General features: G+C 41.5%; 1 protein-coding gene and 1 pseudogene across 1 annotated transcript; one reads left to right on the top strand and one right to left on the bottom strand.

Moving 5' to 3' along the window:
* The first annotated feature begins 66 nt into the window (after positions 1–66).
* LOC115668180 (acyl-coenzyme A thioesterase 2, chloroplastic-like) lies at positions 67–7,433 on the top strand (annotated as a pseudogene).
* Positions 7,434–19,052: 11,619 nt separating this feature from the next.
* Positions 19,053–23,256, bottom strand: LOC115661760 (aspartic proteinase CDR1-like). Its single transcript, XM_056316619.1, has 4 exons — positions 22,698–23,256; positions 22,336–22,520; positions 19,214–19,399; positions 19,053–19,115 (listed from the first exon to the last, which is right to left on the bottom strand). Exons 1-4 carry the CDS (start codon positions 23,254–23,256, stop codon positions 19,053–19,055), a joined length of 993 nt encoding a protein of 330 aa, XP_056172594.1.
* Between the last annotated feature and the right edge of the window lie 934 nt (positions 23,257–24,190).

The raw sequence follows: 24,190 nt of genomic DNA, 5'->3' as shown, positions 1-24,190 counted from the left end.
CAATCTATCATCCTGCATTTCTGAAATTTGTTCTCTTACACTTGATTTAAGTTATTTCTTGGAATAATGGATGGTGATCCTTTAGGTGAAGAAAATCAAAGAATGGACAGTGATAATGATGAAGAGGAATTAAAGATTCATGTCCAATTATGTAGATTTTCAACGGTTTTCTTTTTCTAGTTTGATTTTGAGAATGTTAAAAAGTTCACTTTAATTGCTATTTTCCTTTCTTATTTCTTTAATTTCCCTTTTCAACCTTTTGTTTTCCTCAGTAATGATTATTAATACGAACATTATCATTACGACATGCATTCAATCTCTATATATAACTTTTCTTAAATTAACGTCGCACAAGCTGGTTTGTTTAAGAGAATTAAGAAAACAAAATTTATTGATCTTTTTTTACTATAAGTTATATATGATTAATCAAAATATTTCTTAAATAATAATTTTTACTTCTTTGTCAATCGTAATCTCCGTACATCATATTGATAGTCAAACGTCCCTCAAACCGTCTCCTCTCAAAGCTTCCTCCTTTCGAGCCGTGGACTCGCATCGCCCGATTCTCCACCACCACGAACGACAGAGCCTCCGCTTCGACGGCGAATGCAATTCCGGTGGCCTCCACCGCTGCTCCGCCCTACGAGAGTTCTCCGCCCATCGATGCCGGATCGTCGATTCGGAAGCCGATCAGCTTGTGGCCCGGCGTGTACTTCTCCCCTGTCACCAATGCCTCGTGGGAAGCAAGATCCATGATATTCGAGGCGGTCTGCGATGCCGGTGCGAGCAAGAGTGCTGCGTCTCCGGAGAGCGAATTGGTTCCGAGGAGTCCGTCTCGGAGAAGGACGAGCACTTTCTACAAGTTCTCTAGTGATCATGTGCTTAGAGGGCAGTATAGGAATCCTAGGAATGAGAACAGGATGGGGAAGTTGGTGGACTACATGCTATGAGGTGAATAATCTGAGCTTTGAACAACTATTGGTTGGTGACAAATTTTTTTTTTCTCGTTCTGAACGTGGTGCTATTTATACTCTGCGATATTTTTCCAGCTTAAGTTTCTCGGTTTGAATGGTGGTTCAATGGTTGAACCATGGTTTTAAGACAATTTCGAACGTTTTCTGCAGAAGATGCATTGCCTGTGATGTCATTGACAATACTGATGCCGAAGCGCGATAGAAAATTTGACTGAACAAGAAAATTCGACAGAAGAACAATTCATCCTCCAAATATGATTATCAAATCAAAAATATCCAAGTCTGATAAAACGAAACCCTAAAACAAGTTTATATATCCTCAAACCTAACCCTACTAGGATTAGTAAACATCAAAACGTAAAATTACGAAACTGCCCTTTACTAAATTAACCCATAAAAAATACTAAAAAAATAGAAAAACCCATCTAAACGACCCCGAATCGCGAAAATCCATCGTTATTTGTAGCCAATGGCTACAAGTATTGATCAGCACGCCGTTTCGCTTCAGCCGACCAAATTTGAGCTCAATCCGACATCGTTGACTTCAAACCCGCCGGTTCGTCCAGTCGCATAACGGGTCCGCCGGTCTCCTAGGTGCATCATCCTCCCCTGCTAGAGAAAGATTCGCCCTCGAATCTGCTTCGTCTTCATTGTTGTCAATCTCTTCAGGGTCTTCTTCCTCTTCAGTGTAGTAAGGTGACAAATCTGTTACATTAAAAGTTCCAGAAACATTGTGCTCACCCGGCAACCCAGGTGGCAACTCTTCCGGTACGACATCAGCAAACTCCTCAAGCAAGGGCAGAATTTGGGTAGGAATTTCGGGACTGTCAGAATTCCGCTCCATCACTACAATGGCAAAAAGCCCAGGCGCGTTCACTGCCTCTTCTTGAAATTCTGACATGGACAGTAGATTATTCTTCACTTCCTTTCTCAAATCCGAAGGACCTAAGGTAATGGTTCGGCCATCCTTCTTGAATGCGTAGGTATTTCTGAAACCATCATGCTGTGTCTTTCTGTCAAACTGCCACGGCCTTCCCAATAAAATATGGCAAGCATCCATTGGGACTACATCACACCACACCTCATCGATGTAATTTTTTCCAATTGAAAATTGCACAAGACACCTTTTGCTCACCTTCACCTCGTTCCCTTTTCTAAGCCACGACAGCTTGTATGGTTGATGATGATATTCTGTTTTCAACCCCAACTTTTCCACCATAGTCGTGGACACCACATTCTCACAACTCCCACCATCTATTATCATGTTGCATACTTTTCCTCTACTAGTGCACTTAGTATGAAAAATATTATGTCTAAGCCACGAATCATCATCCGCTACAGCAACATTTAATATTCTTCTAACGACTAGGGACTCACCAGAATCAGCATAGATAATCTCTTCTTGTTCCGCATCCGCATCCGCATCCGCATCCGCATCCGCATCCGCATCCGCATCCTCTTCTTCGCCTTCAGATTCATCATAAACTGGACCTTCATCAAAGACTGGATTATCAACAAGCGTCACAATCTGTCGGTTCGGACAATCAGCAGCAAAATGCCCGAATCCCTGACACTTGAAACACCGCTTGGCTGCAGTTCCTCCCCTGCTAGTTCCAGCACTACTCTGCCCCTCGTTGGATGCAGGTTTAGAACTCACATCCTTAACTGTGACCGGTGTCGAATTTACTGCAGATGTTCCCGCTTTTCCTTGGGATTCTTTATCTGACCACTTGGAACTGCTGCCTGACCACTTAGAATTACTGCTCTTTCTTTTAAACTGCCCCTCCACCTTAAGGGCTAGTCTGCACACATCCTCATATGTCCAATACTGCTGCAATTGGACAACATCAGAGATCTCATATCGCAGCCCTGCCAGATATCGTGCAATCGTCTGCTCGTCTTCCTCTGCCACATCACAACGCATCCGCAAGCGATCAAATTCTTCTGTGAATTCCTCAACTGTTTTATCATCTTGCTTGACGTTATGATATTCGATAAACGCCTCTTGCCTATAATGGGTAGGCAAAAAAAATTTCTGTAATAACTTTTTCATCTTCTCCCAGCGATCCACCTTCGGCTTGCCCTCTCTAGCGCGTTGCTTTTTTACGTGTTCCCACCAAATCGAAGCATGTTTTCGCAGCCTGATAGCCACTAACTTCACTTTTTGTCCCTCAGTTAGGTCTTTAAGATCAAAAATCCGTTCTACCGTATGCAACCAATCAATAAACTCATCAGGATGAGCCTTACCATTAAATTCGGGAATCTCGATCTTCATTCCGAAATTTTGAGAAGAGCGCTGATTTCCAGGTCGTACTCCTCGATTCCGCCCCTGGTTCAGAACCCCAAAAGGGTTTACGTCCTCCTCTTCATCATCGGATGGATCCTCAGATTCTGCTTCTTCTTCGGATTGAACGCCCAACCTCGCCTCCGCAAGTTGTCGCTCCAAATCCTGGATTCGTCTTCTCTGTTCTTCAATTTCTACGTCTCGCAGATCTCTTAGACGCGGTTGGTCGTCTGCTTCAGGAACGCCTCCACGCCCCCGGCCACCACGAGCCCGCCGCCCACGACCGCGATTCTGTTCAGCCATTGATTCAACCAACCTGTGCTCTGATACCAATTGATGCCGAAGCGCGATAGAAAATTTGACTGAACAAGAAAATTCGACAAAAGAACAATTCGTCCTCCAAATATGATTATCAAATAAAAAATATCCAAGTCTGATAAAACGAAACCCTAAAACAAGTTTATATATCCTCAAACCTAACCCTACTAGGATTAGTAAACATCAAAACATAAAATTACGAAACTGCTCTTTACTAAATTAACCCATAAAAAATACTAAAAAATAGAAAAACTCATCTAAACGACCCCGAATCGCGAAAATCCATCGTTAATTGTAGCCAAAGGCTACATGTATTGATCAGCACGCCGTTTCGCTTCAGCCGACCAAATTTGAGCTCAATCCGACATCGTTGACTTCAAACCCGCCGGTTCGTCCAGTCGCATAACGGGTCCGCCGGTCTCCTAGGTGCATCAAATACTAGAGTAATGCAGTTAAGTGGTGCTTTGACAAATTCCTGATATAAAACTGACTGATGCTGGTGCTCAGTCGGTGGGTAATCAGCTCTAGTATTCTGCTATTCTTAGTTTGAATGTCAAGTCTTTGTGTGAATAATCTAGAATTGGTCTTCTGGTATTAGAGAGAAGTTCATTTCTCAAACAAAAAAATTGAACATGCTTCTACTTTTCTGCAAGCAGTACCTTGTCTCGAAGATATGTATATGTGCATATCTAAATACTCATCAATCTTTGTCCATATCAAGTTCTTCAAATAGAGGCTTAATGCCTAAGTCCTCTAGTGATTAGCAGTAGTTCATATAGTGTGGGAATTCATTATTAGAATTGTGCACAACAGAATATCCCATTGTATTTAGCCTCTTTACTTTTGGAACAGCATTGCTCCAGTGACGATGGCACCACAAGGCCTCTATTACTAGTCACTGCTTCTGTAGACAGGATGGTTCTCAAGAGGCTAATCCATATTGACGCTGACTTGAAAATAGCGGGAGCTGTTACATGGTTTGGGCGCTCGTCAATGGAGATCCAACTGGAAGTAACTCAGTCCACAGAAGGTATTATATGAAACAGCGCTTCCAGTTTATGATAGTATGCTACTTTCTCCCCTCAAGTTGTTGACATTGCTTTGTTCGCTTATTGGACAAGAATATACATTTCCATCTGCTGCCGCTAAGCAGTTGCAGGAGTCCTGTTACTCCAGATCCCGAAGGATGGTATCACTTTGGTGGCCGTGCCTTAAATATTTGTTTATTCTTTGCAAACCATATTTACTCTTGCATCTTTTCTTTACTCTACTCCTAAAAACTATGGATAAGTTGCTAACTTGCTGGCATCCAGCATTCTCTTGTTAACAATAAAAAAGCAACCCATCCAAACTATGGAGAAGCTTGCTAATCAACATCCTCTTGCCAAGAAGTATTGGTACAATACTCAGATGTGAGATCTTCATAAATTTATCCTTTCCACGATATACTCTCATTACTGATCCATTCTGCGGTTTACCGTAAACTGGTAATTTCCTGCAGAAACCCGGAATTCATCAGATTCAGTTGCACTTACCGCCAAGTTCACATTTTGGCTTGTATTCTAATACTGGGAAATCAGCTCCAATTAACCCCTCTCACCAGAGACAGAGAGAGAAAATTACTTTGGCAAGAGGCAGAAAAGACAAATAAAATGACGAAAAAGAAGAGAGAAGAACGTAACAGAGATACTAAGGTGGAGGACTTGTCCAGGTTCCAGGCTTTACTTGCCGAAGGTTGTGTCTTCTGTGATATGCCAGCTCTGACGGACAGAGATAGCATTCTGATAGGAGACACTCGTTTTGGGAACTCATTAGTATATGCCAGCCACAAGGATTATCAATGGGAGGATATTTGGAGGATTTTTAATGCGAAGGGCTTTTGAATTGGCCTTTTCGACCACATGCCTTTGCTGGTGTGGTACCGCAGTTCATTGAAGTTGATCATGTTGATTTCGTGAGACCTGTAAGTACTCATCCTACGCAAGATGTATTTCTATGTCTAGGTGCTGCTGTTGCATGACTTAGCTGCTGAGTGTGGATCTGTGACAATAATTACATGATATGTCAATTGTTACAGTCTTCTATAAGCATGGATTGTCGTACTTGAGCCTACACTGTTGCAGTTTGATCTATATGTGTATAATTATGGATCTGTTAAGTGGAATCATAATATGAAGGATATTATTTTTGGGATGTAGGTGGACGTTGGTAATTTTCTCCGCCTCAAATGCTGTATCCTGTACACGTACCTTGACATTCCAGCTGAACCCCTGATAAATGTCGAATTTGTGGCCCATGTGATGCAACCTGAGCTCAGGTCAAGCGAGGTACTAGTGGCCCATGCGTGTTACATTTTCCTTTAGCAAATTTCAATGCATTCCGCTACTCTGATCAGAAGTCAAAGGATGCGGTGGTTAGGGGCTTTATCTATTTACTCCCCCCTTCTTTTGGGCCCAAACTATCAACCATCCCTTAACATAATGATCGTGCATAATAATATTCAAACAGAGAAACAAGAATGAACTGGTCACCTAGTTGGGGGGAAAAGTGTCAAAAAAGTCCTAAACCTTTTGTATTTGTGCCAATTTAGTCCCAAACCTATTTTTGGTGCCAATTCAGTCCTAAACCTTTTGCATTGATGTCAATTTAGTCCAAAACCATTTTTTTGTGTCAATTCAGCCATAAACATTTTGTATTGGTGTCAATTCAATCATAAACCTTTTTGTCTTTATGCCAATTCAGTCCTTCCGGTCAATTTTGGCCGGATTTTGCTGACATGGACGCCGGCGGCCGATCACCGGCGCTGACGTGGACAACTTTTAATAATATTTTAATATTTTTTTGAATTTTTTTTCTTCTCCCCTCACTCCTTCCTCTAGCCGGTCGCCGGATCTAGTGAGGTCCAGCCTCGTCCAGCCATGGTGAGGCTCGCCTTCACCGTTGCTGGCGAGGGCGAGCCTCGCCAGTGGCCGACGAGGTCCTCGTCGGCCTTTGGCCGATCGCCGGTCCGGCGACCGGCTAGAGGAAGGAGGGAGGGGAGGAGAAAAAAAAATTCAAAAAAATATTAAAATATTATTAAAAGTTGTCCACGTCAGCACCGGTGATCGGCCGCCAGCGTCCATGTCAGCAAAATCCGGCCGAAATTGGCCGAAATGACTGAATTGACACAAAGACAAAAAGGTTTAGGACTGAATTGGCACCAATACAAAATGTTTAAGATTGAATTGACACAAAAAAAAGGTTAAGGACTAAATTGGCACAAATACAAAAGGTTTATGACTTTTTTGGCATTTTTCCCGCTAGTTGGGGGCACTGAAGTCTGCCCATTCGAGAATGAACTAATATTTTGTCAGACTTGGCTTCAGATCACCATGTCTTAGAGACTCCTAATAAATTTCTATCATTTCATCTATCATCCTAACAGGTGTCAAACAAATTCTTACTTCACATTCACTGTGCGTCCTGAGGCCGTGAATGATGGATTGAGGATTCAGTAATTTGTCTAATCCACGGAAGAAGAGGCGTGGCATGTCCTTGAACGTATGGATGCTGAGAGCTGCTAGACTTCATCCTGAATGCACTTCTCCGGTGATTGAATCGAAAGTCCATTACTCGCAGGTTCAATGATAATTAGCGGGGGACTGAAATTGATACTCAAAAAGCATGAAGTGGACAACATTGCCAAGCAAAAGAGGAACTCGGGGACATCAGTTTAGTTAGGAACTTGACAGATACCTAACCCACTAAACGTGTATCGACATTGCAAAGTCCAATTATTTACCACTTCTGAGAAAGTCTCACTGCCCGAAGAGATAAACCAACGATTAGCAAGAAGTTATGCAGGGGCACCCCGTATTGCTAAATAGAGTGCCTACTCTGCATAGATTAGGCATACAGGCATTTCAACCCATTTTAGTGGAAGGATGTGCTATTTGTAAAGAGCTCCTGTCCATTCACAAGGACATGGGACTAAACATGTCACTGATTCTAATATATGGATAGTAGCAGGAAAGTTGTGAACTTCCACATCTGCTGGCAATAACCTTGTACTATGTTCTGCGTCGATATGTGCGTGTTCTTTGTTTTGTGACGGAGTTGTTTTGCCTTGTCTTAATGCTAGGTCAAGGAACTACACGCTCTTGTGTCGAGAACTATGGGAGTTCTTCTGAGAAGGCTTCTTCACAGTGGAATTCTTTTGAGATATTTTGCTTCGAAGCAATTGGTAAGTCAACATCCTTCATAAGATAATCCATCCACGTTTCGGATTCAAACCGGTGCGATAATCTGGGGTCGGAACTTGGTAGTTCATTGCTACCTGGTCCGGTCACATTTATTAGCCGTCTTATTAGATGATTCTCTGCACTGTTCGTATCGGATATCTACAAAGGGCGAGGCAATTGTAGCGGGACTGCTTATGCTTATCATATTTCTATCCCTGAATGATTGGAAATTAGGACGGAGTACTCTTGCAATCATTTGCAAGAGTTTTTTTTGGTCGAAACCGTTTATTAGTTTTGGCATTTGCTTTCTTAGGTCTTCAAATCACTCATAAACAAGCTCCTGACATGATCAATTGCAAAATAACACTAAATGTACTAAAAATCGTATACAGAATAATTGATTTGGAGAGATGTGACATAATTTTATTGGATACTAAATATGACCCGGTAGTTATAATGTCCACATGCAATCGGTCCTATTATTTAACATGTCAATTTGTAAAAGAATTAATCATACTTCGCATTGTTCATTATGCTATTAAAACCGGGACAAGAATTACAATCATAGAAATATATTTTAAGGCGATTCTCCCATCCCTTTCTCCCTCCACAAACATAAATGCACACACGTGCACCTCCACGTTTGAACCATATATTTCTTTCCAAATGATATTACTGATCTCAAATGATCTGCTGCATTAGAACAAGCACTTAATCACTCGATAAATTTCCTGAAGGTTTTCTTATAAGATTATAGGACATTGTTTTCACCTGCACGATTCCAATCACCTCGGAGAAAAACACGATCAAAGCCACATTTGACATAAATCATTAGTATTTTTGGTGGATCCAACACAAATCAGCACGATTTGAATCCTTCTTCGAAATTCAGGCGAAGTTCCTAATATGTTAGAACAATAATCGAGAACGCTTTGTAGGATGCGGTGGCCAATGGAATGTTGCGAAAAATATAATATCAAATAAAAAGTTTAGTCTTATATTTTGCCTTACGCAAAAAAGCAATGAATGAATAATAGAGAGACCGTCGTCACCAGCCTTGGGCGGCACCATTGATGGAAGAGAGGAGAGAGGGAGTACGAGAGTGGGGTCGCTTTGCAAGCCTCACCGGTGGCCGGGCGCTCGTCCAGCCAAGCAAAGAGCGCATGAGGTGCAGGCGGTGATGGACGAGCATAGAAATTTCCAAAGTATAGTGACTAAGTAGGCTAGAGATGGAGAAACTGAAATTAATACCTCTTACTCGTCCAGAAAGTGAGTGAGCGGGGAACACTCGAGCACAGAAAGTGAGGTAATTACACTTACTCTGACAAGATGAGAGGTAACGCTCAGGCAAAACAACTATACAACTCTGGGCGAGGCTATTGACTTTATCTTCTCATTTCTCTTCGGTATATATTAATCTTTTTCCCAAGCCACGCTCCATAGATTGTGACCTTTGCTTTCTCAGGTCTTCAAATCACTTGTAAACAAGCTCCCAACATAATTGATTGCAAAATGGTGAAATTATTAAAAAATTCATAAGCTTATTATAATTGCGTCAATTCAGTTATAAATATTTCAATTTGACAAATTTAGTCCTAAACCTTTTGACAAATTGTCAATTTAGCCAATCAGGCCAATTTTGGGCAGAAAATCGCCGACGTGGATGCCGGCCGACTGACTTATGTGTGGGCAACGGGCATTGACTTGCATAATTTTTTTTTAATATAATTTGTAGTTTTCGTTTCTTTGCAGTTAAGAATTGCCAATAAAGTGGCTAGGGCTGTTTCATATTTTCATTTTGCTGCGGCCATACCCGTTTATCACTGTGATATCAAGTCGTCGGATATACTTTTGGACAAAGAATATAGAGCCAAAGTGGCGGAGCTTGCACGTAATTGCACGTGAGAGGGGGTGTTGAAGTATTGTCCCATATTGCTTAACAATGGAGTCATAAATGCTCTTTATATTCATTAGTCATCGAATATACTTTTGGACAAAAAATATCGAGTCAAAGTGGCAGATTTTGGAGCTTCCAAGTCAATTACCAAACTCACTTGACCGCAATGGTAGGCGGAACCCTATATATAGCTTCGGAGTGGTCCTTGTCGAACTACTAACCGGAGAAAGGCGGAACCCTATAAATAGCTTCGGAGTGGTCCTTGTCGAACTACTAACCGGAGAAAAGTAATTTCCAAGGGCCGCTTGTGGGCCGCTTGTTTGATGTTCTTGATAAGGAAGTATTAGAGTGTCCCTCAAAACGGTGATCACCGTCTATGAAACCCTCGCTCTTTTTACTTTTTTCATGACTAGATGCACGGGGTAAGATATTTTTTTTTGCAAGAAAGGCTACAAAGGACTTGTTTTTTTTTCTTGAAGCTTCACCTTAATCTCAAGATAAGTCTTGGAAATCATAATCCTAATCTAAGTCCAAATTAGACATTTAGATGGAAAAACCTCTTTAAACCTTAATCAATAACCCTTCTAGAAAATGTGCACGGTCCATGCACGGAATGTGCACGGAAGTTGCACGTATTTCATCTTTCAATGGAGGAGAACCGCTTGTTTGATGTTCTTGATAAGAAGGTATTAGAGTGTAGCTCGAAAGGGTGATCACTGTCTATGGTTTCAATAGTTTACAAGAGCCTCGCTTTTTTTACTTTTCTCTTTTTCTTGTCTGTCTGTTCATTGTGGGCGGCGAGGCGAGTTTTAGGGTCAAGATCAAGGTGTTGAAGATTTGAACAAGTGTTCATTGTACATGTTCGAAGCAAAGCCAGAGGAGCCCTCTGCGAAAACAGAAAGGAGAGGATCGGTTAAAAATGGAAAGGGAGAGTCCAAAACTAGGCACACTCTCTGCTTAGTCAATCGCTTCTTCTTTGAGCCATTTCCATACTGAGAAGAGCAATCGATCAGACGGCGCAAACGGCAAAAACTAAGCCGCATCAAGATTAAGGGGTTGAAGAAGATTGGGCGAGTGCTACTCATTTATGTCGAACAAGGCTGTTCTTCGCGGAAGGTTCTCCTTCATGTCAAATATGGTGTGGCATTTCTCAGTCCCACGGCCAAAAGTGGAAACTCGATCCACCATCAGGAACAATGAAAGATGCAATCTGGTTTTGCATACAAACCCTGAAAGATGCAATCTGGTTTCTGTTTAAACTTTGGTTCCCATTGATTATTGTTCCATTTATACATCAACCGAACTCGCAGTGGTGTTGAGCCTCCCCGTTTGTCCTGGTATTGTGGTTTCTTTTCCGTTTCTTTGATTTTGGAAGGGTGAACTATTCCGAGGATTGGATGGAGTGTGTCTCACGTGAGGTTTGCGAGATGTTTAAATTTTTGAATGTTGCTGGATGAACATTTTATGGGAAAGCTTTGATGCATTAGTCTAGTCTTCTTGATGGAAACAGCTGAAGGTTAGAGATCCGGTATGGATTGTGTCCAACTTTTGGCGGGCAATCGCCCTTGTCTTCCGTTGAAGAAGATGATGTGCACTATAGTGGGATTTGCAAAGGGGATTATGTTCTTGATTTTCGCGTCCATATATCCTCCCAGACACAGTCTTGCCCGCATGTTTTCTTCCATTTTTTACCACACTTTTCCAGATTGGCGTCCTGCAAGGGAATACACTGATCAAGAGCTGGCATCACGTGTTGTGACCATAGACATACTAAACACTCCTCCACTTAAAACAATGAACCCGAAAATAGCCTTCATGTTCTTGATTCCTGCTTCGCTACCTTTCGAGGAGTTGTGGGATAAGTTTTTCCAGGTAAGATTCCACATTTACTCTTTCTATTCCTACATGTTGGAATTTAGATTGTGCGGAAGGATGATTTTAATTTCAATGATAGTTTGTGGTTTGAGTGTGGGCAAGTTTATTTGTGTATAGTATAGCTGACTCAGGAGTCAACAAGGGGCAAGGTATATGGATGAGTATTCAAGGGATAGTAGGCTATGGGATATGGAAATATAGTTGCATAATTTAATGTGGAGTACAAACAATGTAGTTGGAATGGCGAGGGAGCTAAGGGATATGCATTTTAGTACATGCTCCCCACACTCAGTGCTGGTGGAGGTCTAAACCTCACACGGCCATTTACAAGAATGAAGTATCCTATTTATACAATATTTCTATTGGCGTGAGCTGTATTTCCTACAAAATAGAGATTTTTTATTTTTTCCTGATTTATTGAGATGCTAGGGTTATCCCTTGTATTGTATATAAGAAAGATTGTAATACTGTACAGAATGATTCAATATAGAGAAAACTATTCTTCGACATGGTATCAGAGCCTAGGGTTAGCTCCTTGTGAGTACTGTACGTTAATCCCCGATTACTGCATTGACTTGCAAGGCACACTCTCTGCTTAGTCAATCGCTTCTTCTTTGAGCCATTTCCATACTGAGAAGAGCTATCGATCAGATGGCGCAAACGGCAAAAACTAAGCCGCATCAAGATCAAGGGGTTAAAGAAGATTGGGCGAGTGCTGCTCATTTATGTCGAACAAGGCTGTTCTTCGCAGAAGGTTCTCGTTCATGTCAAATATGGTGTGGCATTCCTCAGTCCCACGGCCAAAAGTGGAAACTCGATCCACCATCAGGAACAATGAAAGATGCAATCTGGTTTCGCATACAAACCCTGATTTTTTCCTGCATTGGAGCTCGAAAGTCTGCGAATTTCTTTGCCTTTTTCAAGCTTGAAGAAAACCCATCCGAGGTATTGTCTCCCCTCTCACTTCCAGTTCATCTTTTTTATTCGGTACCTATCAAGTCGCAATTTTTATGAGATGCCGCTTTCATATTGTTATTGTGAGTCCACCCCTCCTTAACTTCGTCATGCTCCTTGTAGATTTGAAAAAAAGAGTGGACAACTGAAATTTGGGGTGAACATCTTGCCTGGCCTAACTAATATGCGTACCCATAAGGCATTAGCTGCATTCCCTAACTAACTGTCTGTCTCCATCTGCACCGCACAAGACACAGTTTAGGCTATGTAGGAAGCAATGAGATGCACCAAGGATATGTCACCGTTGTTTAAATTACACTGCTGTATTTTGTATAGCAAAAATTGTGTCGGAATGTTTTTGACACTGTCGAATTTGGTATGGCAAGATAATTGTGTTGGAATGGCTGTGGCATCTTGTGAACGTAGAAAATTCAAGGATCAACGGGAAACAAAATGTTGCAATACTTGCCAACGTTCTTAAATTTGGCTAATTCACCCCCACAACAGAGTCGACTAGTCAGCTGCGCGCTGTTTCTGATTTGGATACTTCGTTTTCTGAATTATTTTGGTTCTGTTTAAACTTTGGTTCCCATTGATTATTGTTCCATTTATACATCAACCGAACTAGCAGTGGTGTTGAGCCTCCCCGTTTGTCCTGGTATTGTGGTTCCTTTTCCGTTTCTTTGATTTTGGAAGGGTGAACTATTCCGAGGATTGGATGGAGTCTGTCTAACGTGAGGTTTGCGAGATGTTTAGATTTTTGAATGTTGCTGGATGAACATTTTATGGGAAAGCTTTGATGCATTAATCTAGTCTTCTTGATGGAAACAGCCGAAGGTTGGAGATCTGGTATGGATTGTGTCCAAATTTTGGCGGCAATCGCCCTCGTCTTCCGTTGAAGAAGATGATGTGCACTACAGTGGGATTTGCAATGGGGATTATGTTCCTGATTTTCACGTCCATATATCCTCCCAGACACAGTCTTGCCCGCATGTTTTCTTCCATTTTTGACCACACTTTTCCAGATTGGCGTCCTGCAATGGAATACACTGATGAAGAGCTGGCATCACGTGTTGTGACCATAGACATACTAAACACTCCTCCACTTAAAACAATGAACCCGAAAATAGCCTTCATGTTCTTGAGTCCCACTTCGCTACCTTTCAAGGAGTTATGGGATAAGTTTTTCCAGGTGAGATTCCACATTTACTCTTTCTATTCCTACATATTGGAATTTAGATTGTGTGGAAGTATGATTTTAATTTCAATGATAGTTTGTGGTTTGAGTATGCGCAAGTTTATATGTGTATAGTATAGATGACTCAGGAGTCAACAAGGGGCAAGGTATATGGATGAGTATTCAAGGGATAGTAGGCTATGGGATATGGAAATATAGTTGCATAATTTAATGTGGAGTACAAACGATGTAGTTGGAATGGCGAGGGAGCTAAGGGATATGCATTTCAGTACATGCTCCCCACACTCGGTGCTGGTGGAGGTCTAAACCTCACACGGCCATTTACAAGAATGAAGTATCCTATTTATACCATATTTCTGTTGGCGTGAGCTGTATTTTCTACAAAATAGAGATTTTTTTATTTTTTCCTAATTTATTGAGATGCTAGGGTTATCCCCTGTATTGTATATAAGAAAGATTGTAATGCTGTACAGAATGATTCAATATAGAAAAAACTATTCTTCGACATGGTATCAGAGCCTAGGGTTCGCTCCTTGTGAGTATTGTACGTTAATCCCCGATTACGGCATTGACTTGCATAATTTTTTTAAATATAATTTGTAGTTTTCGTTTCTTTTTTTCTCTTTTTCTTGTCTGTCTGTTCGTTGTGGGCGGCGATGCGAGTTTCAGGGTCAAGATCAAGGTGTTGAAGATTTGAACAAGTGCTCATTGTACATGTCCGAAGCAAAGCCAGGGGAGCCCTATGCGAAAATAGAAAGGAGAGGATCGGTTAAAAATGGGAAGGGAGAGTCCAAAACTAGGCACACTCTCTGCTTAGTCAATCGCTTCTTCTTTGAGCCATTTCCATACTGAGAAGAGCTATCGATCAGATGGAGCAAACGGCAAAAACTAAGCCGCATCAAGATCAAGGGGTTGAAGAAGATTGGGCGAGTGCTGCTCATTTATGTCGAACAAGGTTGTTGTTCGCGGAAGGTTCTCGTTCATGTCAAATATGGTGTGGCATTCCTCAGTCCCACGGCCAAAAGTGGAAACTCGATCCACCATCAGGAACAATGAAGGATGCAATCTGGTTTCGCTTACAAACCCTGATTTTTTCCTGCATTGGAGCTCGAAAGTCTGCGAATTTCTTCGCCTTTTTCAAGCTTGAAGAAAACCCATCCGAGGTATTGTCTCCCCTCTCACTTCCGGTTCGTCTTTTTTATTCGGTACCTATCAAGTCGCAATTTTTATGAGATGCCGCTTTCATAATATTATTGTGAGTCCACCCCTCCTTAACTTCATCATGCTCCTTGTAGATTTGAAAAAAAGAGTGGACAAATGAAATTTGGGGTGAACATCTTGCCTGGCCTGACTAATATGCGTACCCATAAGGCATTAGCTGCATTCCCTATCCAACTGTCTATCTCCATCTGCACCGCACAAGACGCAATTTAGGCTATGTAGGAAGCAATGAGATGCACCAAGGATATGTCACCGTTGTTTAAATTACACTGCTGTATTTTGTATAGCAAAAATTGTGTCGGAATGTTTTTGACACTGTCGAATTTGGTATGGCAAGATAATTGTGTTGGAATGGTTGTGGCATCTTATGAAAGTAGAAAATTCAAGGACCAACTGGAAATAAAATGCTGCAATACTTGCCAACGTTCTCAAATTTGGCTAATTCACCCCCACAACAGGGTCGACTAGTCAGCTGCGCGCTGTTTTTTATTTGGATACTTCGTTTTCTGAATTATTTTGGTTTTGTTTAAACTTTGGTTCCCAATGATTATTGTTCCATTTATACATCAACCGAACTCGCAGTGGTGTTGAGCCTCCCCATTTGTCCTGGTATTGTGGTTCCTTTTCCGTTACTTTGATTTTGGAAGGGTGAACTATTCCGAGGATTGGATGGAGTGTGTCTCACGTGATGTTTGCGAAATGTTTAGATTTTTGAATGTTTCTGGATGAACATTTTATGGGAAAGCTTTGATGAATTAATCTAGTTTTCTTGATGGAAACAGCTGAAGGTTGGAGATCCGGTATGGATTGTGTCCAAATTTTGGCGGGCAATCGCCCTCGTCTTCCGTTGAAGAAAATGATGTGCACTATAGTGGGATTTGCAATGAGGATTATGTACTTGATTTTCGCGTCCATATATCCTCCCAGACACAGTCTTGCCCGCATGTTTTCTTCCATTTTTTACCACACTTTTCCAGATTGGCGTCCTGCAAGGGAATACACTGATGAAGAGCTGGTATCATGTGTTGTGACCATGAACATACTAAACACTCCTCCACTTAAAACAATGAACCCGAAAATAGCCTTGATGTTTTTGAGTCCCACTTCACTACCTTTCAAGGAGTTGTGGGATAAGTTTTTCCAGGTAAGATTCCACATTTACTCTTTCTATTCCTACATGTTGGAATTTAGATTGTGCGGAAGGATGATTTTAATTTGGGATAAGTGCACTACAAGTCCTAAAACTTGTCATAAAAGTGCATTTGAGTCTTAAAACTTACAAAAAGTGCAATTGAGTCCTAAAACTTGTTAAATTGATTCAATCAAGTCCTAAACTTAACACCGTTAAATTTACTAACGGAAAACACTGACGTGGCGTTGACGTGTCATATTTTATTACTTTTATTGGGACACGTGGCAATGATGTGGCGTGCAATAAGCGCCACGTCAGCAAAAATAAAATTTAAATTTAAATTAGAAAAAAGCTATGAAAAAAAAAAGGAGACCCCACCCAGCAGCTGCGGCGGTGGCCAAGCCCTCGCTGGTGGCCGCCGCCACAGCTGCCGGGAAGGGCCGGCGGAGGTTGCCTGGGCCTTCCCGAAGCCCGGCGACCCTCGCCGGCCCCGGGCGATTCCCCACCGGTCCCCGGCGACGACATGAAGCCCCCGATTTGGGGGAGCCCTCGCCTCAGATCTGAGCGAGGGTCGCCGGGGGCCGGCAAGGCCTCGCCTAGGGTCGCCCACCCTGGGCGAGGCCTTGCTGGTCCGCGCCGGCCCCAAGCGAGGGCCGGCGAGACCTCGCCTGGGGTCGCCCACCCTGGGCGAGGCTTCGACGGTCCGCGCCGACCCCAGGCGAGGGCCGGCGACCCTCGCTCAGATCTGGGGCGAGGGTCGCGCCCTCCCCCAGATCAGGGGCTGCAGACCCTCACTGGGGACTCGCCTGGGGTCGCCCACCCTGGGCGAGGCCTCGCCGATTCGCGCCGGCCCCAGGCAAGGGCCGGCGACCCTCGCTCAGATCTGGGGTGAAGGTCGCGCCCGCCCCCAGATCGAGGGCTGCAGGCCCTCGCCGGGGACTTGCCCGGGGCCAGAGAGGGTCGCCGGGCTTCGGGAAGGCCCAGGTGACCTCCGCCGGTCCTTCCCGGCGGCTGTGGCGGCGGCCATCGGCGAGGGCTTGGCCATTGCCGCAGCTGCTGGTTTAGGGTTTTTTTTCCATTTTTTTTTTGTTTTTTTATAGCTTTTTCTAATTTAATTTACATTTTTTTTTAACTTTTTCTGACGTGGCGCTTGTTGGACGCCACGTGTCTCAATAAAAGTATTAAAATATGACACATCAGCGCCACGTCAGCGTTTTCCGTTAGTAAATTTAACGGTGTTAAGTTTAGGACTCGATTGAATCAATTTGATAAGTTTTAGGACTCAATTACACTTTTTGTAAGTTTTAGGACTCAAATGCACTTTTGTGACAAGTTTTAGGACTTGTAGTGCACTTATCCCTTTTAATTTCAATGATAGTTTGTGGTTTGAGTGTGTGCAAGTTTATATGTGTATAGTATAGCTGACTCAGGAGTCAACAAGGGGCAAGGTATATGGATGAGTATTCAAGGGATAGTAGGCTATGGGATATGGAAATATAGTTGCATAATTTAATATGAAGTACAAACGATGTAGTTGGAATGGCAAGGGAACTAAGGGATATGCATTTCAGTACATGCTCCCCGCACTCGATGCTGGTGGAGGTCTAAACCTCACACGCCCATTTACAAGAATGAAGTATCCTATTTATACCATATTTCTGTTGGCCTGAGCTGTATTTTCTACAAAATAGAGATTTTTTTATTTTTTCCTAATTTATTGAGATGCTAGGGTTATCCCCTGTATTGTATATAAGAAAGATTGTAATTCTATACAGAATGATTCAATAGAGAAAAAACTATTCTTCGACATGGTATCAGAGCCTAGGGTTCGCTCCTTGTGAGTATTGTACGTTAATCCCCGATTATTGCATTGACTTGCATAATTTTTTTTAAATATAATTTGTAGTTTTCGTTTCTTTTTTTCTCTTTTTCTTGTCTGTCTGTTCATTGTGGGCGGCGAGGCGAGTTTCAGGGTCAAGATCAAGGTGTTGAAGATTTGAACAAGTGATCATTGTACATGTCCGAAGCAAACCCAAAGGAGCCCTCTGCGAAAACAGAAAGGAGAGGATCGGTTAAAAATGGAAAGGGAGAATCCAAAACTAGGCACACTCTCTGCTTAGTCAATCGCTTCTTCTTTGAGCCATTTCCATACTGAGAAGAGCTATCGATCAGATGGCGCAAACGGCAAAAACTAAGCCGCATCAAGATCAAGGGGTTGAAAAAGATTGGGCGAGTGCTGCTCATTTATGTCGAACAAGGTTGTTCTTCGCGTAAGGTTCTCGTTCATGTCAAATATGGTGTGGCATTCCTCAGTCCCACGGCCAAAAGTGGAAACTCGATCCACCATCAGGAACAACAAGCTCAACAACATCACAATTTCGGGTACGACATTGCTCAAGGGAAGATGTTTGAAAGAATTGAATGTGAACAGCTTGCTGATCGACTTATGTGTCAAGTCAGTGTTACTATTATCTGAACAGTGGTCTTCACTTTGTTAGCACGATCGCTTGTATCATACTTCAAATTCAGTAAGCTTCTACCTCGGAAACTGAGGACAAGCAGGACACTCACTTGATAGGCAGCCTAAAGATCCAAACTCTACATTGTTAGGAGAAAAAAGCCAGCAAAAACTCTTTCGTGTAAAGCCTTAGTGGCCATATCTGTATCCATAAATTCCTCCACATGATATTTGTAGTAAGAGGTTCTCTGCAATTGAGAAAATCACCCAGTCAGGGCATAGTCAAAGAGTAAGGATAAACAACAGGTTCAAGCAAGTGAATAAATTGCGATACAGATCTAAAGAAACAGGGAATTTGAGTTGACCATAAAAACATGATCTCCAAGCTTGTGACCAAAATTATATTGCACCCAATAAAAACCAGTTACTCTTATCTCCTACTGACTGGAGGCCTATGCAAAAGGTGGTCAGTTGGAGGCTCGGTAGACAGTGCTAATGCTCCAAGGGTGTCCACGATAAGATTAAGGCTCGGTAGACAGTGCTAATACTCCAAGGGTGTCCATGATAAGATTAACCCGGAGAAGCTGCAAGCAAAGAGAAAAGTTCAGAACTAAAGAAAGCAAATATCATGTGGAGGTCTGCACCAGAGAGAGAGAGGGAGAGAGACCGAGAGAGAGCGTACCTGCACTGCATTCAGTGGAACATCACACGAGGAAACAGCAGCAACAACGTTTATAATAAGAGCTGCAACATTAACTGTAAGCTGAAACTGGATAAATTTCTGAATTTTTTGCATACAGTGATCTTCCCCCCGTGACAGCCTACGTTCCACAGGTAATTTGAAGTCTGTCAACCACCACTGCACTTTCTAAGGATTAATCAACCCCAGATTCAAAATCATAACCCCTGATAATCGAAATCATTAAGTTGACACGTGGGATCGAATATTCAACTACGCAATAAGTAAGAAAAAAGATTTGCCAAGACCCAATTCCATTGCAGTTTTACAAATCAGAAAAATTTCCATATGTGCAGGTGAAATTTTAGTATTGTGGAGTACTTGTTTAAGGAACCTAGACTAGCTAGGTACCCAAGTCAAGTAAAGATGCACAATACCAATGTATATCCAGTCAAATCAGTACACATCTTTCCAGAAAGAAAACTCTCCATGTAACTTATGTACTCAAGCTCCAATATAACTAAGTGCCATCGCTTGATACCTCCTTTCAAAAAAATTCAATTACACGACAACACTGTCATGAACATGCTAAATTCCTCTTTTAATTAAATTTAGGCAGAATACCACAATAGACCATCGTCGATTACCAACCATAACAACAGAAGCAAAATTGTCATCCAAAATTATAATTGTCCGAAGTGGGAGTTGCAAGGAGGCGGTGGCAAAGCACGAGGCTCTGCTGCTGAGAGAAGAGAGAGACGAGTCGGTTTTGAGTCAACTCGGGAAAGAGAAACAATTTCGGATAGTGTTTTGACTTTTTAAGATTTAGGAATTCACCTTCCTAATTTTATATGAGAATATTTTTGTTGATCGAAAAGTATTTTCGGATGACTAGTCATTTTCGGCGAAAAGTCAGGAAAATTAATTTTCGGAAAACACTTTTACTCAAACAAACACACCTGAAATGTTAATTCAAGTATCTCAAGGCCAAAGAGGATCATAATCAGAAGTCAGTTCCCCACCAAGCATGACCAAATTATTGTTTGCACCAGCAACACCATATCACGTTAAAAAAACAGAGAATGGTTTAGCGCTAAAATAATTAAAAAAAAAAACAAGCAACACCATGACAAACAACTAGCTTAGAAAGCGCAATCAACCGTCACACATTTCACTATTTCACTATTCTCTGCCCCCATCTGTTGTACCCTTACATGTTTCTCTTTTGAAGATGCAGATACATTCCTCAACCAGTGAGTCAATCAATGAATCAATGAATTCCGTTCATAAATCTAAGTCTTATTTTCCTCACTACCAAACCATGTTTTACATACAAACACAGAATCTCATCAAATCTCAGCACGATCATATCAACTACAAATGCTTCTCAACCAAATCCAAAGCATACAAGCGTTAACGCCCATCAGGATGGATCCAATTTTGTTCAGATGTTTCGCGGCCAAGTTCATCAATATGCAAATTCAAGCTCGTCTCATATAAACCGTGGACTAAGCAATTACCAAATTTGCTTCTAACGAGGACAAACAGAAATCGACTACAGCTTATGTAATAGAAATAAACTGTGGAGTGAGCAATTACCAGATTTGCTTCTAACGAGGACAAACAGAAATCGACTACAGCTTATGTAATAGAAATAGACAAATGAAGCCAGCGAAGACACTAAACTCAATCAAATCTAGACTCGGACGTTCATTGATGCAACTCAGGGATTTTATAAAGTCTCTCGGTTAAACATAAATCTGAACTCAAATATCTTCTTTGGAGAAATGGCTCTCAAAGTAACTCCTTGCACAAAAAAGTCATTCCTATCCCCTTTCTTATTTTTACTCAAGAAAATATCGAATACATCGATACCGTATCGCTAGAATATTTTTAATCGTATGTGATCATACAAGTGATTGGAGAGCACTGCACTCAATCCTTTGGAAGAAAATCTTGCCCTGTTTGATGTCATACCCTATATTATAGGACTGTTGTGTCAGCACTCCAATAACGGATATGTTGTAAAATTTGAATGGCTTCGAATAAAGAGAGCAATCAAGTCGGACTTTGAGGCGTGATATCACTTTCCTTAAGGATTTATTTGCCCCACAATTGTTGCTAATGGTCACCGGCAAAAATCCTCCAGGATACAATAAAATCTCAAAATAAGAATACTATATAGCAATTCTAGTATTTCTCCAGGATCTCTCTAGGAAACAATTGAAAATGATGGCTGTAGTTTTTCGAAAGAAGACTTGAAAAATTGATTGATTTTTCCTTCTTGCCAAAAATTGACATATATAGAAATCGGTCTTCATAGGCAACTCTTCACGAAAGGTTGCAAAGCTAATAAAGATATTCCTTCGGAAGAAGTTGCAAACTGAACAAATGCAACCCTTCGGAAAAAGTTGAAAACTGAACAAGTATAATCTCCGAAAGTTGTCTTGAAAAGACACATATAAAATTCGGAATAAAATAAAATAAAATAAATATATAAATAAAATTCCGAATTTTCATAATTTCGAAAATTATTTAATAAACAAAAAACAACCTTTCAACTAATAAAGATTAAGGAGATAACCTTACGAAATAAAATAAAAAATAAAGGGATTAGAGCTAATAATCGCGCACCCGCACGAGGGTATTGTGTGGACTAGCACACACCCCATTGTCTTCACTCTAAGGAGTAAGAAGACACCCACAGTTATAAATTGGCCCACTTACCCAAAACTTTCCTATGTGGGACAAAGGAAAAGGCATTGTTTTGTTTGTTTTACAAACAAACATCCAACAGGATAAACCGTTCATATCAGGTGGTGACTTAATGATGGCCATGCACAAGACATCCGCCGTTAACTGGACAAACATGCTGTTGGTGTCTAAGCCGAGTTGCGCGCTGCCCGAGAATTGCAAGGTGACGATAGGAAATCCCGTTAAATCTCTCTCCACGTTCCCTGCGTAGCAAAAGAACTCGGGATTACTCACCCTCTCCAGCTTTCCTGCCATCAAACTCTCGACCTCATTTTGCAGTGGAACGTACACCTCTTCCTTCAGGGGCGTGAGCGTGGTTCCCGAGTCTATAATCACTCCTCCTTGACCCATAAGCCCTCTTTTGAATATACCAAGGGGTCGATCTGTAGCTTCTTCTCTCCGACGCTAATACCTTGGAGGTCCAAATAGTATAAACCCCTGTAAGTCTCCAGAGTCGTAGAATCACCTTCCATGATCGCCCCGTTCCCCAAGCTGAGTTCATTGTATTGATACTGCGGGTCGTTTATGTTGCCGATGCAGTAAGAAAATTTGGAGCCTAATTGTTTAACCAGATTTGGCAAATTACCATCACCAACGCCTAGTCCTAATAACCCGCTTTCTTGCCCTTCCGTAGCGTCTTTATTTACGTGGCCGCATCCGAACACCTCAATTTGCACCTATACCGTGCCCTCATCGGATGTCTCAAAGGTCACTTGTTCGGAGGCGAGGTTACCGGCTGAGGTGGATTTGTCAAAATACGACCTCTCGTAAATGCAATACTCATTATTAGGATCGCACTTGTCACCAGATTGTACGCAAGCTTGGGAACCGCAACGAATATTGGAGTACGTCGACGATTTGGCGGGATCGAAAAGAGGAGGAGATTGTTTGAAGCAAGTAGTGCAGGGCAGGCACTGAAACCAAAAGAGATCACTTCCCGTGTCGATTTGCACGAGTTGCGGGACCGGCGGCGTACCGATGGATATATTGGCAAGGAAACCGTGTAGGCCAATGGCAGGGATGAGACCGACGCGAACGCCGTCATCATTTGGAGTAGCAATTATTTTGCTCAAGGAGCGGATGTGGGCGAGCGAACCATTAATGGCAAGTTCAGCTCGCTCGAAGATGGTGACCTTCGGATTGTAATATGGAGATTGAATAGAATCATGGTGGATGAGCTTGATGGCTATTCCCCAAGGTTTAATTGGGGTGGTCTTGGACGAAGCGACATTAGCTGGGTACGACGAAATGATAATGCAGAGTATAAGGAAAAAGAAATGTGATGATGTCATTGTAGTAGCCATTAGCATAATATAATTTTCTTCGAATGAGTTTTGATATCCTTCTCTTATGTAACTATACTTCTTGGTGTTGCAATTATTAATGCATGGATTTTGCTTGTGGGGAAATTTTGGATATGGCCACATTAATTGCGGATATACAGCTCATGTGAGATATATACACCTGGATTTACTTTCTCGGTTGCACAAATATAAGATTGTCTCCCTAAATAAGCAATAAAAAATCTTGGGTGCGGCTGGCCTGACCGTCCACTGCAAAATGACTCGCGGTCAAAGGACACCCACAAATTATTTTTAAGGAAATTGGTTTCAATTCTTGACTCAATGCTTCTTCTTTTTTTTGGATTTCTACATTTCCTTATTGCAAGCTCATATTGAGAAACAAAATCATGAGAAGGCCCATAGAATCGATTTTCTTGAAAATGAAGAAAGAAAAAATGTTTAGTGTGTCTTAAATTTTGGGCTCAGGCCAACGTTAGGACTTGAGAGCAGTACAAATATTTTTTTTTTTTAAGTTATTAGGTTAAGAAGTTGAGACAAAAAGAGTCTTTAATTTTTTAGCCACTTTTTGTAATCCTCGAATTTCTATAGTAGATTTTGTTTTTCCTCTCCCTGTGATTTTTTTCGCAAAGGTTTTCCCCGTAAATCTATGCGTTCTTTATTCTTATCAGTTTTAATTTCGTTATAATTTCACAATAGTCATAACAAAAAATTAATGAGATACCAAAATATAAATAATTACAAGTAGAAAAATATTGTCACTTATGAAAAAGAAATCGTTAATGTCATTATATAGATTTATTAAATTTAAAAGATGAAAAAACACTTGAAACAGCTAATAACGAAATATTTGCGTAATGAAATGATTCTCATTCCTTTCAACGACAATGAATACCTCTTACTTTCTTGCAAACAAGGAAGCAGA

This window comes from Syzygium oleosum, unplaced genomic scaffold (genome assembly GCF_021117445.2).
Source record: "Syzygium oleosum isolate NSW1041296 unplaced genomic scaffold, Sole_v2.1 Sole_v2.12, whole genome shotgun sequence".
Lineage (NCBI taxonomy): Eukaryota > Viridiplantae > Streptophyta > Magnoliopsida > Myrtales > Myrtaceae > Syzygium > Syzygium oleosum.
This window is presented reverse-complemented; position numbering and strand designations above follow the sequence as displayed.